Source organism: Schistocerca serialis, chromosome 10, assembly GCF_023864345.2.
Source record: "Schistocerca serialis cubense isolate TAMUIC-IGC-003099 chromosome 10, iqSchSeri2.2, whole genome shotgun sequence".
Taxonomy (NCBI): Eukaryota; Metazoa; Arthropoda; class Insecta; order Orthoptera; family Acrididae; genus Schistocerca; species Schistocerca serialis.
Genome location: NC_064647.1, coordinates 206,015,212 through 206,030,938, shown reverse-complemented (window position 1 = coordinate 206,030,938; position 15,727 = coordinate 206,015,212). Strand labels below are relative to the sequence as shown.

General features: G+C 40.5%; 1 protein-coding gene across 1 annotated transcript in view; it reads left to right on the top strand.

Annotated features, from left to right (window-relative positions):
* Positions 1-15,727, top strand: part of LOC126424783 (zinc finger FYVE domain-containing protein 1-like) — a 101,921-nt gene that overhangs the window by 24,594 nt on the left and 61,600 nt on the right. Inside the window, exon 5 of the mRNA XM_050087551.1 lies at positions 4,078-4,244. Coding sequence (XP_049943508.1) covers positions 4,078-4,244 — 167 coding nt within the window. The remainder of the gene's footprint in view (positions 1-4,077; positions 4,245-15,727) is intronic.

Below are 15,727 nucleotides of genomic sequence, written 5' to 3'. Positions count from 1 at the left end.
TTTGAATGTTCGCAGATCACCAAAGTACTACGAACTGACATCAATTCAATCTTTGCAGCACACCAAAGATATAATCGCCGCATATAATACACTGAAATATCACTTTCAGTTGTATTTTTTCTCTCAAAATATCAATATTCAATGTGGAACTGGTTGTTGTTATGAAAATGTGTGACAGTGGAACTGTCAGAGTGCAGGCACATTTTTCATTGAGATTTTCATATAAAAATACCATATAAATTTCCAAATCAGTCGAGCGTTTTGCTAGTGGTGATCTTTCGTACGTAACATCTATAACCCTATGGGGCTTGCAGATGATCAGCACTTGATGCAAAGATTGACAGGTGAGACTTGGTATAACTTAATGTAATGTACATAATAGGTAAAAAGGTCTAATATTGTTTTGCTATATAATTGACAGTCAGTTGCTGTAATCATTAAACAATTAGGAGTAACTGTCTACAGAGATTTAAAGCAAAATGGCCATGTAACTGTCACTGGACGTGGGGGGTATCAGATGCCAGACTTCGATTTATTGGAAGACTCCCAAGGATGAGCAATTCACTCACGAATGGGGGGGGGGGGGGAGGGAGGGGGGAAGAGAGAGAGAAGGAAGGAAAAAAAAAAAAACACTTTCAAAGAAAGTATGCACACTTCTTTGTGGGTTCATTTAGTCAACAGTGATAAAGCCTTGGAAAGATATTTTGCACCACAGAGAACCTTATTTAAAAATTCCAAGAAACTGTGTCCAAAAACAAATGGAGAACATACTACTTCTTCTGTGGAGCATTCGGAACCCATGTCTGGAAGTGTACCATTTCTGTTCTACAATAGTTTCAATTCAGATGTTTAACTTATCCACTTTTGCTTGAGAAAGTGAATTTGGCATGACAGTCCAGTTATTAGGTAACAGTTCGAAAGGAAACATAATGAAATTTCTATTTATCACTTAAGCACATTTGTTTGTAGTAACACTTTAGCATTGCTTATTTACATTATTCCAAAACAAAAAAGAACCCAGCATACTTTACGTACCCTATGATACTGATGCATTATAACAGTGGTTCAATGTGGCGACCACCAGAGTTGCTACAGACATTATACCAATGAAGCATGTCCTGGAACACATTCTCCATCCCACCTGGTGTCTCTTCAATTTCTAGTGCAGTCACCAGAACTCATGCCAGCAGATCTTCCTCTGTCTCTACAGGAGTCTCATAAATTAAACTTTACATATGACCCCCCACAATAAGTGGTCCATAGGAGCTAACCTGGTGATCACATGGTTGGACCATCTCAGCCTATACATCTTTCACTATATCATCTGCTGCAATGTCTCCGAACCCCATGTAAGAAGTGAGGTGGTGCACCATCGTGCTGAAACTACATTTCCTGATGGACATTCAGTGGCACAGCTTCCAAGAACCATGCTGTCAACCCTACTGCACACCAGGACAAGACCATTTCTCGTTCCCTCAGCGGAGGTGTAGGAGCTACACATCTGAATTGAGAAATCACCATAGAACAAAAATGGTGCATTTCCTGATGTTGGTCCCTATTCAAAATATTATGTACTCACTCTCCTCTACAAGTCCTAGAAGTTTGGAACAGGAGTTTCCAAACGCCCTGTATATTATCTCGTATAACATATATCTCACATTATAAGTGCTGTTGAAAATAAAAATATAGAAATTCCAGTTCATATGGAAGGATGTTGACAGTATTCTGCCTGCATGCCATCTGCAAGCAATACAGAGTAGGAAGACAGGGAAGTGATTCTGGTAGAATATGTAGCCACCACCACACACTGTACCATGTCTTGCAGAGAACTGATGTAGGTGTCGTAAGTAACAAATTTTCTGTCTTCAAAAATGGAATAACAGTTTTGCAGTAAGCAATTGTAGTTACCAGTGTGTGTTGTCTTCTTCTTGCTTGTCAAAAGTGGCTATGTGTTGAACTTAATAACTTGAAGCTGCAGCTTGGTAGGTTCCAAGAGAATGGCTAACCATTTAGACAAAAATTTTATTTAATAGTCTGTGTGTATGAAAACTAAATATGCATAAATTAGTTTCCACATAAAGTATAGTTAATTATTACTTCAAATTAATTCTGTATCAAGTACTGACACCAGAGATCAGAGTTCAGTCCTGTCATCATTGCCACGTGTAACATAACTTTTTCTTTGTGTCAGGATTCTGTCTTTTGTCTCCTACTTAAAAACAGATACAAAATTATTAAATTGGTTAATGAATAATGTAGTCCATGCCAGTGTGTTTCGAGGCTCATCGTTTATTTTGGCACATTTGTTACAAAAACATGAACAGATCTCATTTCATCTGCTCAGCTTCACAAGTACCTGGAGAAGACAAGTACCATTTGCAGCTCACTCTTTCATTTAATTCAAGACAGCTGGAAGTGGTACGGTGGCAAACATAAAATTTCTCAAGTGAGTGCCTAGTTGATAATGAAGAATTCATTATGAGAAAGATAGAAACTAAAACATTACATCAAACCACAAACTGAAACACAGCAAGTTAATCTAGGGGGAGGTGTGATGTATTACAAGAGTTACAGTACAATGATCTGGCTTAAAACAGCTGGAAACTAATACACTGAGGTGACGTCATCCGGAGTAGTGCAGCAGCTCAAAGCCGTTGTAAGTCCCCTACAGAAATATTAAGCCGTGCTGCCTCTATAACTGTACATAATTATGAAAGCATTGCTGGTGCAGGATTTTGAGCATGAACTGACCTCTCAGTTATGTCCCATAAATGTTCAGTGTGGTTCATATTGGGCGATCTGGGTAGCCAAATCTTTTTCTTGAGTTGTGCAATATGTTCTTCAAACCATTTATGAACAGTCATGACCCCGTAACATGGCACATTGTCATCCATAAAAATTGAGTTGTCGTTAGGGAATATGATGTTCACGATAGCTGCAAATGGTCTCAGTTGGATCAGAGGACCCAGTCCATTCATCGTAAACACAGCCCACACCATTGTGGAGCCACCACCAGTTTGCACTGTGCCTTGTTGAAAACTTGGGTCCACAGCTTTGTAAGGTCTGCACCGCACTCAGACACTACCATCAGCTATTACCAACTGAAGCTGAGACTCATCTGACCAGGCCACAGTTTTCTTGTTGTTTGGGGTCCAACCGATATGATCACGAGCCCGGGAGAAGTGTTGCAGGTGATATCGTGCTGTTAGCAAAGGCACTTGTGTTAGTCGTCTGGTGCTGTAGCCCAGTAATGCCAGATTTCACTGCACTTTCTAACAGATACATTCGTCATACATCTCACATTCATTTGTGCAATTATTTCATGCAGTGTTCCTTGTATGTTAGCTCAGACAACACTACGCAAATGCCACTACCCTGTCATTAAGTTAAGGCCCTCAGCCACTGTGTTGTCCATGTTGAGAGGTAATGCCTGAAGTCTGGTATTCTCAGCACACTTGACACTGTGGATCTCCAAATATTAAATTCTCTAGCAATTTCCGAAATAAAATGTCCAATGTGTGTAGCTCCAGTTACCATTCCACATCTGGTAATTGCACATGTGTGGCTGTAATCATATTGGAAATCTTTCCTTATGAATCACATGAGTACAAATGACAGCTCCGCCAATACACTGCCCTTTTATACCTTGTGTACACGGTACTACGACATATCTGTAAATGTGCATATCAATGTGCCATTATCTTAGTCACTCAGCTTAGTGTATATTGCGGGATGGAGCACTATTTTGGCTAACTGCCTTGTTTTTCTATATAGTCATTTCCAGGAACAGAACTTTAGCATGCACTGCAAGGGCTAGTCATAAAGTTTTAATTGTCAGCTCAAGAAAATAAAGTGGCGTAGTTATTGTAGTGTTTGTTTGTCAGTACATGTCTACAGTCATGCCACGGCCTGTTGATAAAGTGGAGACAGGCAGCAACATTATTTTGTGGCTCTGGGAGAGGTGATAATTTAACTTTGTGTGTGTGTGTGTGTGTGTGTGTGTGTGTGTGTGTGTGTGTGTGTGTGTGTCCTATGCTGCGACATCAGTTGAATGCTACTGCTGTTTCTGTGTGACAGGTACTGAACGAGAAGTTCAGTGGAGAGATGGAGGTGCAGCCACGCACGCTGTTTCCTGACCAGTACTTCAGCTGCCCAGCCCGTTGCCTGTCCTGTGAGCGGCGCTGTGAGGCCGGCATGGGGCATTCCAAAGAGGGCCGGCCCCACATGTCATCTGGCCGCTGCAGGTGCATAAAATCTATACTGCTATATAAAGATAAGTCGTAGTTTAACGTTGTTAACAAGAATCTCAAAAAGTTCTTAACCAATTTACTAAAAGTGATTACATGATACTCTAATAAACATTCATACGGACATAGTGTACACTTTTTAATATATGTGGTATATAAATACATATATACTATATAAGGAGGTAAAAATTATATATAAAAACAAAGATGAGGTGACTTACCGAACAAAAGCGCTGGCAGGTCGATAGACACACAAACAAACACAAACATACACACAAAATTCAAGCTTTCGCAACAAACTGTTGCCTCATCAGGAAAGAGGGAAGGAGAGGGGAAGACGAAAGGAAGTGGGTTTTAAGGGAGAGGGTAAGGAGTCATTCCAATCCCGGGAGCGGAAAGACTTACCTTAGGGGGGAAAAAAGGACAGGTATACACTCGCACACACGCACATATCCATCCACACATACAGACACAAGCAGACATATTTAAAGACCAATATGTCTGCTTGTGTCTGTATGTGTGGATGGATATGTGCGTGTGTGCGAGTGTATACCTGTCCTTTTTTCCCCCTAAGGTAAGTCTTTCCGCTCCCGGGATTGGAATGACTCCTTACCCTCTCCCTTAAAACCCACTTCCTTTCGTCTTCCCCTCTCCTTCCCTCTTTCCTGATGAGGTAACAGTTTGTTGCGAAAGCTTGAATTTTGTGTGTATGTTTGTGTTTGTTTGTGTGTCTATCGACCTGCCAGCGCTTTTGTTCGGTAAGTCACCTCATCTTTGTTTTTATATATAATTTTTCCCACGTGGAATGTTTCCTTCCATTATATTGATATTTAGCAAAAGTCTTGGGCAGTAGTTGACTGATTTCCTTCAGGTTTTCAAAAAAATACCTTAATAAACATTCAGACAGACATAGGTTACATATTGTGTCACACTTTAACATTTTACTAAAAATCTCAGTTCTTCACCGATTTACTTCAAATTTTCACATGATACTCTAATAAACGTTCAAAATGTTCTTGCAAAAATCTGAAAATTCTTGACCAATTTGAAGTAAATTTTTACACAGTACTCTAACAAACAATTGAGTGGACATAGGCTACATAATTTTAATGTATATATTATATAAATGTATACATAAAATATAAAAAAGAAATATTTTTAGCAAAAATGTTAAAAAGTTCTTGATCAATTTTCTTCAATTTGTTGCCATCTCTGCAATAAACATTCAGACGGACATGGGCTGTATATTTTTTTAAGCAAAAATTATATATAAAAACAAAGATGAGGTGACTTACTGAACAAAAGCGCTGGCAGGTCGATAGACACACAAACAAACACAAACATACACACAAAATTCAAGCTTTCGCAACAAACTGTTGCCTCATCAGGAAAGATGGAAGGAGAGGGGAAGACGAAAGGAAGTGGGTTTTAAAGGAGAGGGTAAGGAGTCATTCCAATCCCGGGAGCGGAAAGACTTACCTTAGGGGGAAAAAAGGACAGGTAAGTCTTTCCGCTCCCGGGATTGGAATGACTCCTTACCCTCTCCTTTAAAACCCACTTCCTTTCGTCTTCCCCTCTCCTTCCCTCTTTCCTGATGAGGCAACAGTTTGTTGCGAAAGCTTGAATTTTGTGTGTATGTTTGTGTTTGTTTGTGTGTCTATCGACCTGCCAGCGCTTTTGTTCGGTAAGTCACCTCATCTTTGTTTTTATATATAATTTTTCCCACGTGGAATGTTTCCTTCCATTATATTTTTAAGCAAAAATATACATGTTACTGCAAGAGAAAAATATTGTGCCATGAAACTGGGTGGCTTAATTTTCTTTCTCACAGTCTGTTTTAACTAAAATATCAGGGAATTTAAGCCATTACACAAATTGTTTATCTTAAATATATTCTTTGTCCTTGTATACAATTTTAAACAAACTGTGTGTACACAAAAGATTGTTGTTCACTTTATTACTCACAGCCGGTTTTAACAGAAAACAGGAAAAGTTGTATTTTTAGATTATCAGCTTGTGATTAGAATACTATTACTATGGAGTCTGGATCATCTGAAACTTTGTAATCCTATCCATTTACAGTTTAAAACTTCGCAGTACACTTGTCATTAAAGCCATTCTCCTCACAGACCCATCAATTGGAGATGTCTCTCTCATACTCCATATACAAATGAACACATCAGATTTACCCATTCGTTTTAAGTTATTTCATTTTCCAATCGAAGTTTCCTTTAAAACACCAATAAACAAGGCTCGAAGTTAAGAGAGAGCGGGATGAGGAGGTAGACAGAGATCGAGGGAGGAATAGATGAAAAGAGGGGGGGGGGGGAAGTAGGAGGAGAATGACAAAGATTGGGGGGGGGAGGTGATTAGTAAAGAAAGGGGGGGGGGGGGGAGATGGACAGAGAGAGATGGGGGAAAAGGGAGATTAGGACATACATGCAATTCCCAATTGCTAAATATACACACATCAAAAAAAGTTTTGCATTACCCCAGTTCCCAGAACTCCTGAAGATAGACGTTGACTGTGGATATTGTATCACAGACACAGTCCCTTTGACTGCTCGGAGATGTCACTAAACCTGCCCAAAGATGTAAACAACCATGCATGAGCAGTGCCTATTAGACGGAAGGGGTCCGACAGCCAACCAGTTCGTCATTGCACCAGGAAGGAGGTACACAGCTCATGTTGTCTGTATTTCAACCCTGCCTACACGGTCAATACCGCAAATTCAATCACGCCCGCATTGTTACTTTATGCCAGGAAGGGCTCTCAATAAGGGAAGCGTCCAGGCATCTCGGAGTGAACCAAAGCGATGTTGTTCGGACATGGAGGAGATACAGAGAGACAGAAACTGTCGATGACATGCCTCGCTCAGGCCACCCGAGGGATGCAACTGCAGTGGATGACCGCTACCTACGGATTTTGGCTCGGAGGAACCCTGACAGCAATGCCACCATGTTGAATAATGCTTTTCATGCAGCCACAGGACATTGTGTTATGGCTCAAACTGTGTGCAATAGGCTGTGTGATGCACCACTTCACTCCCGACATCCATGGTGAGGTCCACCTTTGCAGCCACGACACCGTTCAGCGTGGTACAGATGGGCCCAACAACATGTCAAATGGACTGTTCAGGATTGGCATTATGTACTCTTCATCGATGAGTGTCACATGTGCCTTCAACCTGACAGTAGATGTGTTTGGAGGCAACCCGGTGAGGCTAAACACCCTTAGACACACTGTCCAGAGCGTGCACCAAGGTGGAGGTTCCATGCTGTTTTGGGGTGGCATTATGTGAGGCTGACGTATGCTGCTGGTGGTCATGGAAGGCGCCATAACGGCTGTATGAATGCCCTCCTCTGACTGATAGTGCAACCATATCAGCAGCATATTAGCGAGGCATTCATCTTCGTGGATGACAATTCGTGCCCCCATCATTTACATCTTGTGAATGACTTCCTTCAGGATAACGGCATTGCCCAACTGGTGTGGCCAGCATGTTCTCCAGACACGGACTCCACTGAACATTCATGGGATGCACTGAATAGGGCTGTTTATGGACAGTGTGACCCACCAACCACTCTGTGGGATCTACACCGATGCCTTTGAGGAGTGGGACAATCTGGACCAACAGTGCCTTGATGAACTTTTGAACAGTATGCCATGACGAATACTGGCGTGCATCAATGCAAGAGGATGGTCTACTGGGTATTAGAGCTACCAGTGTGTACAGCAATCTGAACCACCACCTCTGAAGGTCTCGCTGTTTGGTGGTAGAACAGGCAGTGTGTGGTTTTCATGAGCAATAAAAAGGTCGGAAATGATGCTTATGTTGATCGCTATTCCAGTTTACTGTACAGGTTCTGGAACTCGTGGAACCGAGGTGATGCAAAACTTTTCTTGATCTGTGTAATTAAAGTAGTCTTGTAACCAACGGCTTAAGTGGCTCATGCTTGTCTCAGCCTGTGCTTATTGTGTATCCTGTCGCTTCTTCTCCTTCTTCTTGTCCCATTGTGCCCACAATACCCTGCACCTTAGATAAACTGATTTATGTAGTCTAATTTTTGCCTTCAAACGAAGTGGTCCAGTGGTAAAAAGCTAGACTCGTTTTTGACAGGATGCCATTTCAAATCCCCATCTGGACATGACTAGTTAGATTTTCTGTGATTACCCGGAATTGTTTTAAGTCAAATGGAACATGATTCTATATCTACATGTACATACATGCTACACAACCCACCATATAGTGCTTTGCAGAGAGTACCTTGTACCCCTACCAGTCATTTCCTTTCATGTTACACTTGCAAATGGAGCAAGTGAAAAACGAGTTTCTATATGCATTAATTTCTTGAATCTTGACCTCACAGTCACTAAGCGAAACCTATGTTGACTACAGTCAGCTGCAAATGTCGCATCTCGAAATTTTCTCAATAGTATTTTGCAAAAAGTACGTCATTTTCCCTCCAGGGATTCCTGCTTGAGTTTGTGAAATATCTCCGTAATTATCATATGTTGATCAAACCTACCTGTAACAAACCTAGCAGCATACCTCTGAATTGCCCAGATGTCTCCCTTTAATCCAACCTGATGGGGATCCCAAATGCTTGACGAGTACTCAAGAATGCACCTCACTCATCTTCTATACACAGTCTCCTTTACAGATCAACCACACTTCTGCAAAATTCTCTCAGTAAACTGATGTCAATTATTCACATTCCCTACTACTGTCGTTTAAGTGCTTGTTCCATGTCACATCACTTTTCAACATTATGCTTAGATTTTTTGTGACTGTGTCAAGTAGCACACCACTAATATTGTATTCAACTTTACAAGGTTGTTTGTCCTACTCATTTGCATAAACTTAAAATTTTCTAAATTTAAAGCAAGCTGCCGTTCACCACACCAAGTAGAAATACTGTCTAGGCCATCCTTATCTTCCTACGGTGACCCAACAATGATACTTTGTCGTTTACTACAGTGTCATTAGCAAACACACATTGCTGCTCACCCTGTCCTTCAGATCATTAATGTCTATGGAGAACAAGAATAGTGCTATCACACGTCATTTAGATACTCGTGACGATACCCTTGTCTCTGAAGAACACTTGCTGTCAAGGACGTTGTGCAGAGTCCCTTGAAACGGCACAGCCAGTGTCCTTCCCCAGTTGTAGCTTGTGCTCTGTCTTTTAATGACTTCATCATTGATGAGATGTTCATCCCAATTTTCCTTCCTTCCTTTCTTTCATTTTCCAATTTTTGAGAGTTCCTAGAAGTTTGTTTCTTATGCTTCTCTTTGCATCAACAAATTAACCTTTCCTCGACTCAAGAATCTCTGCCTGGCCATTCTGTTTCAGGGTTTCTGTGTTTTCCACTAAATCATTTGAGATTCCTCTGACACAGCCTCAGCTGATATGCTTTGTGTTCCTTATTTGTTAGGGCTAGTGCTATCCATCAATGCCCTTGAGTTGGTAAACTCCAACCACATTTTCCTTCCTCCTTCTTCCTGTATACCTGGCTGTCCCAATACAAGTGCCAACATGCACACAACTAGGCATCTGCAAGCAATCTACATCTACATCTACATCTATACTCCGCGAGCCACCTTACGGTGTGTGGCGGAGGGTACTTATTGTACCACTATCTGATCCCCCCTTCCCTGTTCCATTCACGAATTGTGCGTGGAAAGAACGACTGCTTGTAAGTCTCCGTATTTGCTCTAATTTCTCGGATCTTTTCGTTGTGATCATTACGCGAGATATATGTGGGCGGTAGTAATATGTTGCCCATCTCTTCCCGGAATGTGCTCTCTCGTAATTTCGATAATAAACCTCTCCGTATTGCGTAACGCCTTTCTTGAAGTGTCCGCCACTGGAGCTTGTTCAGCATCTCCGTAACGCTCTCGCGCTGACTAAATGTCCCCATGACGAATCGCGCTGCTTTTCGCTGGATCATGTCTATCTCTTCTATTAATCCAACCTGGTAAGGGTCCCATACTGATGAGCAATACTCAAGAATCGGACGAACAAGCGTTTTGTAAGCTACTTCTTTCGTCGATGAGTCACATTTTCTTAGAATTCTTCCTATGAATCTCAACCTGGCGCCTGCTTTTCCCACTATTTGTTTTATGTGATCATTCCACTTCAGATCGCTCCGGATAGTAACTCCTAAGTATTTTACGGTCGTTACCGCTTCCAATGATTTACCACCTATGGCATAATCGTACTGGAATGGATTTCTGCCCCTATGTATGCGCATTATATTACATTTATCTACGTTTAGGGAAAGCTGCCAGCTGTCGCACCATGCATTAATCCTCTGCAGGTCCTCCTGGAGTACGTACGAGTCTTCTGATGTTGCTACTTTCTTGTAGACAACCGTGTCATCTGCAAATAGCCTCACGGAGCTACCGATGTTGTCAACTAAGTCATTTATGTATATTGTAAACAATAAAGGTCCTATCACGCTTCCCTGCGGTACTCCCGAAATTACCTCTACATCTGCAGATTTTGAACCGTTAAGAATGACATGTTGTGTTCTTTCTTCTAGGAAATCCTGAATCCAATCACAAACCTGGTCCGATATTCCGTAAGCTCGTATTTTTTTCACTAAACGTAAGTGCGGAACCGTATCAAATGCCTTCCTGAAGTCCAGGAATACGGCATCAATCTGCTCGCCAGTGTCTACGGCACTGTGAATTTCTTGGGCAAATAGGGCGAGCTGAGTTTCACATGATCTCTGTTTGCGGAATCCATGTTGGTTATGATGAAGGAGATTTGTATTATCTAAGAACGTCATAATACGAGAACACAAAACATGTTCCATTATTCTACAACAGATTGACGTAAGCGAAATAGGCCTATAATTATTCGCATCTGATTTATGACCCTTCTTGAAAATGGGAACGACCTGCGCTTTCTTCCAGTCGCTAGGTACTTTACGTTCTTCCAGCGATCTACGATAAATTGCTGATAGAAAGGGGGCAAGTTCTTTAGCATAATCACTGTAGAATCTTAAGGGTATCTCGTCTGGTCCGGATGCTTTTCCGCTACTAAGTGATAGCAGTTGTTTTTCAATTCCGATATCGTTTATTTCAATATTTTCCATTTTGGCGTCCGTGCGACGGCTGAAGTCAGGGACCGTGTTACGATTTTCCGCAGTGAAACAGTTTCGGAACACTGAATTCAGTATTTCTGCCTTTCTTCGGTCGTCCTCTGTTTCGGTTCCATCGTGGTCAACGAGTGACTGAATAGGGGATTTAGATCCGCTTACCGATTTTACATATGACCAAAACTTTTTAGGGTTCTTGTTTAGATTGTTTGCCAATGTTTTATGTTCGAATTCGTTGAATGCTTCTCTCATTGCTCTCTTTACGCTCTTTTTCGCTTCGTTCAGCTTTTCCTTATCAGCTATGATTCGACTACTCTTAAACCTATGATGAAGCTTTCTTTGTTTCCGTAGTACCTTTCGTACATGATTGTTATACCACGGTGGATCTTTCCCCTCGCTTTGGACCTTAGTCGGTACGAACTTATCTAAGGCGTACTGGACGATGTTTCTGAATTTTTTCCATTTTTGTTCCACATCCTCTTCCTCAGAAATGAACGTTTGATGGTGGTCACTCAGATATTCTGCGATTTGTGCCAAACAAACATTTCTAGCTTACAGACATAGCAGCCATTAGCTGAGTGTGTAGCACACAAGTCTTCTAATAATGTAGTTGCTGGTTTATCGCTTGTAGTGACATTTTTCCTTTTTTCTGTTATTTAAGTTCTATATTCATTATCAAATACAGATGTGCAAATGCCTTATTGTTAAAAGAAAAAATAGATGCATCAATAATACTATGCTTTTTCCTTTACTATTCAAGTGAACTCCATGTCTGGTAAAACAGGCTTTATCAAGAGAGCGGACATCTGTTAATATAACATTAGTGAACATCTTACATGTGTTTTTAAGTTTTTAATTTATTCTATGAATTTTGTTGTTTACGGGTGAGGATTCTGGCAGGTCATGTCTGTAGCAAAAGTTTGAGTATGATATTTGTATTAGAAGTAATAGATGTCTCAAGAGCTGTTTAAATATGTTTGCAACTATATTTTTGGAAATGTCATTTGCTCCAGCACAAATCACTACATTGCCCTGTTTAGTATAATCATTTTTCATGATATTTCTCATCACTTGTTTCATATCGGCACCTGGCCTAATCGTACCTATCACTGCCAACGTGTTACTAATGCTTCTAAGTTCTTGAAGAAGTCCTTTCATGTGCTTGTCTCCATATACATCGATTTTTGTTGCTATCTTCCCACTGAATAGTTTATATATACTTACACTTTTTGCATGTGTTTTTAGGTCATTTTTCGTAGAGGTATTTGTAGTATCAGTAACGGTATTGCTCATTTGTCACGTTTTCATTCTGTCGTTCACTTCTAGTGGAGGGAAAGCACTTTTATCATTGTTCATTTCGCTGCATTTTTCTTTGAGCCCGAGAGCAGCAAATTTGTTCCTGACACTCAATACGTTTGCACTTTCGGTTTTATTTCGACCAACATATAGTGAGGAACTATTTGTAGGTCGGCACCGTGTGTAACTGTGTACATCCGAATTGCTCAAATGACAACAATCCTTAAGAGGCAATTGCTTCTCTAAATTTGTACATTTTTCAATCATTGTATTTATTTTTAAGGAGTGGACTTTATTTTGCAGTCTTTTTACTAACTTGTAATTGTCCCTCAAAACCATTTTAATTTCTCGTTGGCATGTTTTTGTAATGAGCTCTTGACATGACCACACAAAATTGTTTGTTTTAAATTTTATAGACACCTTAGAGCGCATCTCATGAAACCAAAAGCCACATACAGAGCACCAAATGCCTTTTACAACATTTTTTACCCGCATTTTACACTTATTATCCATAACAATTCCTTTTCTTTTAGGTCTTTCTTGTTACAACAATAATCTGCGCCATCTTCTTCACCTGCACGAATCCACTATATTATAGGTGTGTCTCTTGCTTCAAAGCTTTTGGGTAGTGATGTTAGGTGATTGTGTAGACCTTGGAGAGCCTGCATATCGATCACAGTACCATATAAGGAAGCTAGTAAAATGAGACATGCCCTGTCTGATCTGAAGTATCCAGAAACTCCTATGTAACGCAAAATTGACCGTTAGGTGTTAAAAGAGGTTCACCGCCAGTATGAAAAGATCCGAGGAATATTCTTTGTCAGTAGAAAATCCAGGATGGAATAATGACAATATTGTGAAAACCTTAAATTGTTAGTCACCATGAAGTACAGGTATTGAGTCACAGACAGGCACAACAAAAAGACTGCTACACAAGTAAGCTTTCGCCTGAAAAGCCTTTTGAATTAGACAAAACACACACACACACACACACACACACACACACACACACACACACATTTTCCACATCCTACACACACATATGCTACCCTGCCTCTTCATCTCCAGCCTACATCCTTCTGAATCTGCTTAGTGTATTCATCTCTTGGTCTCCCTCTATGATTTTTACCTTCCACACTTCCCTCCAATACTAAGTTGGTGATCTCTCGATGCCTCAGAATGTGTCCTACCAACCTATTCCTTCTTTTAGTCAGGTTGTGCCACAAAGTCCTCTTCTCCCCAGTTCCATTCAGTACCTCCTCATTAGTTACATGCAGGGTGTATACGACCTGGGACAACCGGGAGATCCGGGAAAAACCCGGGAATTTTTTCATCCGGGAGAAAACCGGGAAAACCCCGGGATATTTTTAGAATTTTGGGAATTTTTCATTGTCTTAGTTTTCAGTTAAATTTTTGTAATTTTGACTGGTAAGAACCGATACTCTTAACAAAGGATATTACTGTATCCCGTTACTGCAGAATAATACTTCAACAATAAAACATAAATGAGAGAAAAAAATGAAAATAACTTAAATTGCAAAGGAAATGCGCCATATGCAACGACGACACACAGTGCTCATGCAAATGTCTGCCAATTGAAATTGTGTCAAAGGCTTTAGGAAGATTATGCAGTGCTTCATAACAACAAATTGCCTCCAACGGGCGTGAAGTCACAACTGTTTACAGTCGATTTGTTTTAGCAGTTACACGCGGGCTCATGCGCATGCGCAGTTGAGTCACATTTGAGTAGTGAATTCTCCCGCTTCTGGCAACAGGAATGTGGCTGTTGGCTGTGCAAGCAGTCGCAGCAAGCAGCTAGATGCTACCGGGAAAAGGGGGCGCCAAATTCGTATTCTTGAGGAAAAAAACTTGTTTCACAAAGCACCTAGCGTCCAGCGCATGTTTGCCTACTGATTATTCATATGATTTTGAAACACTTCCCTGCTGGTTTTTGAACATTTTTGAACACATTTTAAGTTGATTTCTGAATGAATCATAAGTTGACTTTTGAATGCATGCATAGTGGACGTGATGTCTCTGTCAGGAGAATCCTCGTCGCATCTAGAAATAAACTTTGCGCAGACAAAAGGGGACAGGGCTGTAAGAGCTGAGGGAGTAAAGCTGATCAGATGAATGCCAATCGCTGTCTGATTATGTTGTTGATTGGGTTTGCAAATGATAAGCATTGTTATAATTGCTAGGGAAATCCATAGATTCAGACCATCAGAATGGAAATAAACAACTGACAGGAATAACAGGTGAGAAAGATTATGTATTATCTTCTCGGTGTATCCAAGAAGATGAAATTTTAACAGAACATTTTTGGCCAAATCGCTACACTAGTAAGGACCAGTAGTACAGTCCCTGGTTAGCATCCGCGTAAGTTCTATTCTGGAATTAAGTGGAAAACGTGTTGCTCGAACACGTAATAACGCCTAACCGGAAAATAATCGTGGGGCAACTAAACCTGTGATTCTGGCAGGGTTAGTGAAGTTAATCGGCGAACAAATTTTAACAGTGGCAGCAGTAGCTACAGAATTGGTGATGACAAAATTGTTTGTTAGAATGAGGAAGGAGAAGAAACGGGGACATCACACAAATTATAGAAGAATAAGACGATCCCAAATTTATATAAAAATTTCGCAATACTACTTTTGGATCTCATGCTTGAGAAGCTGGTGCGTATGAATGAAATGTGAAACTATTTCCTAACAAAGCTCTTTGCTTGTAGTAGGCCTAATAGGCATTTGATATTGGTACTTATTGGATTATATTCTGTCATGTTATAAAAATGGCCATTTGTGTCAAAACAGTCTCGTTTATTTGGTGTGTTACAAAATTGCTGCCATATTAGAAAGGCCTATTTTGTTTTATCTACCAGACAGTGACAAAATAGACATAATCAGATCGAGAAACCACACCAGTCTAAGGTATTATTTGTATTAACAGCTTTTTCAGTATTAGATAACGACATTCTGATTTTTCATGCAGCAAAACGTTTGACGAACTTTGATGAGGTAATAGATTCTTTCGCAGAAAGGAAAGCACGCCATGTAAAGCTGTAGCAAGATCA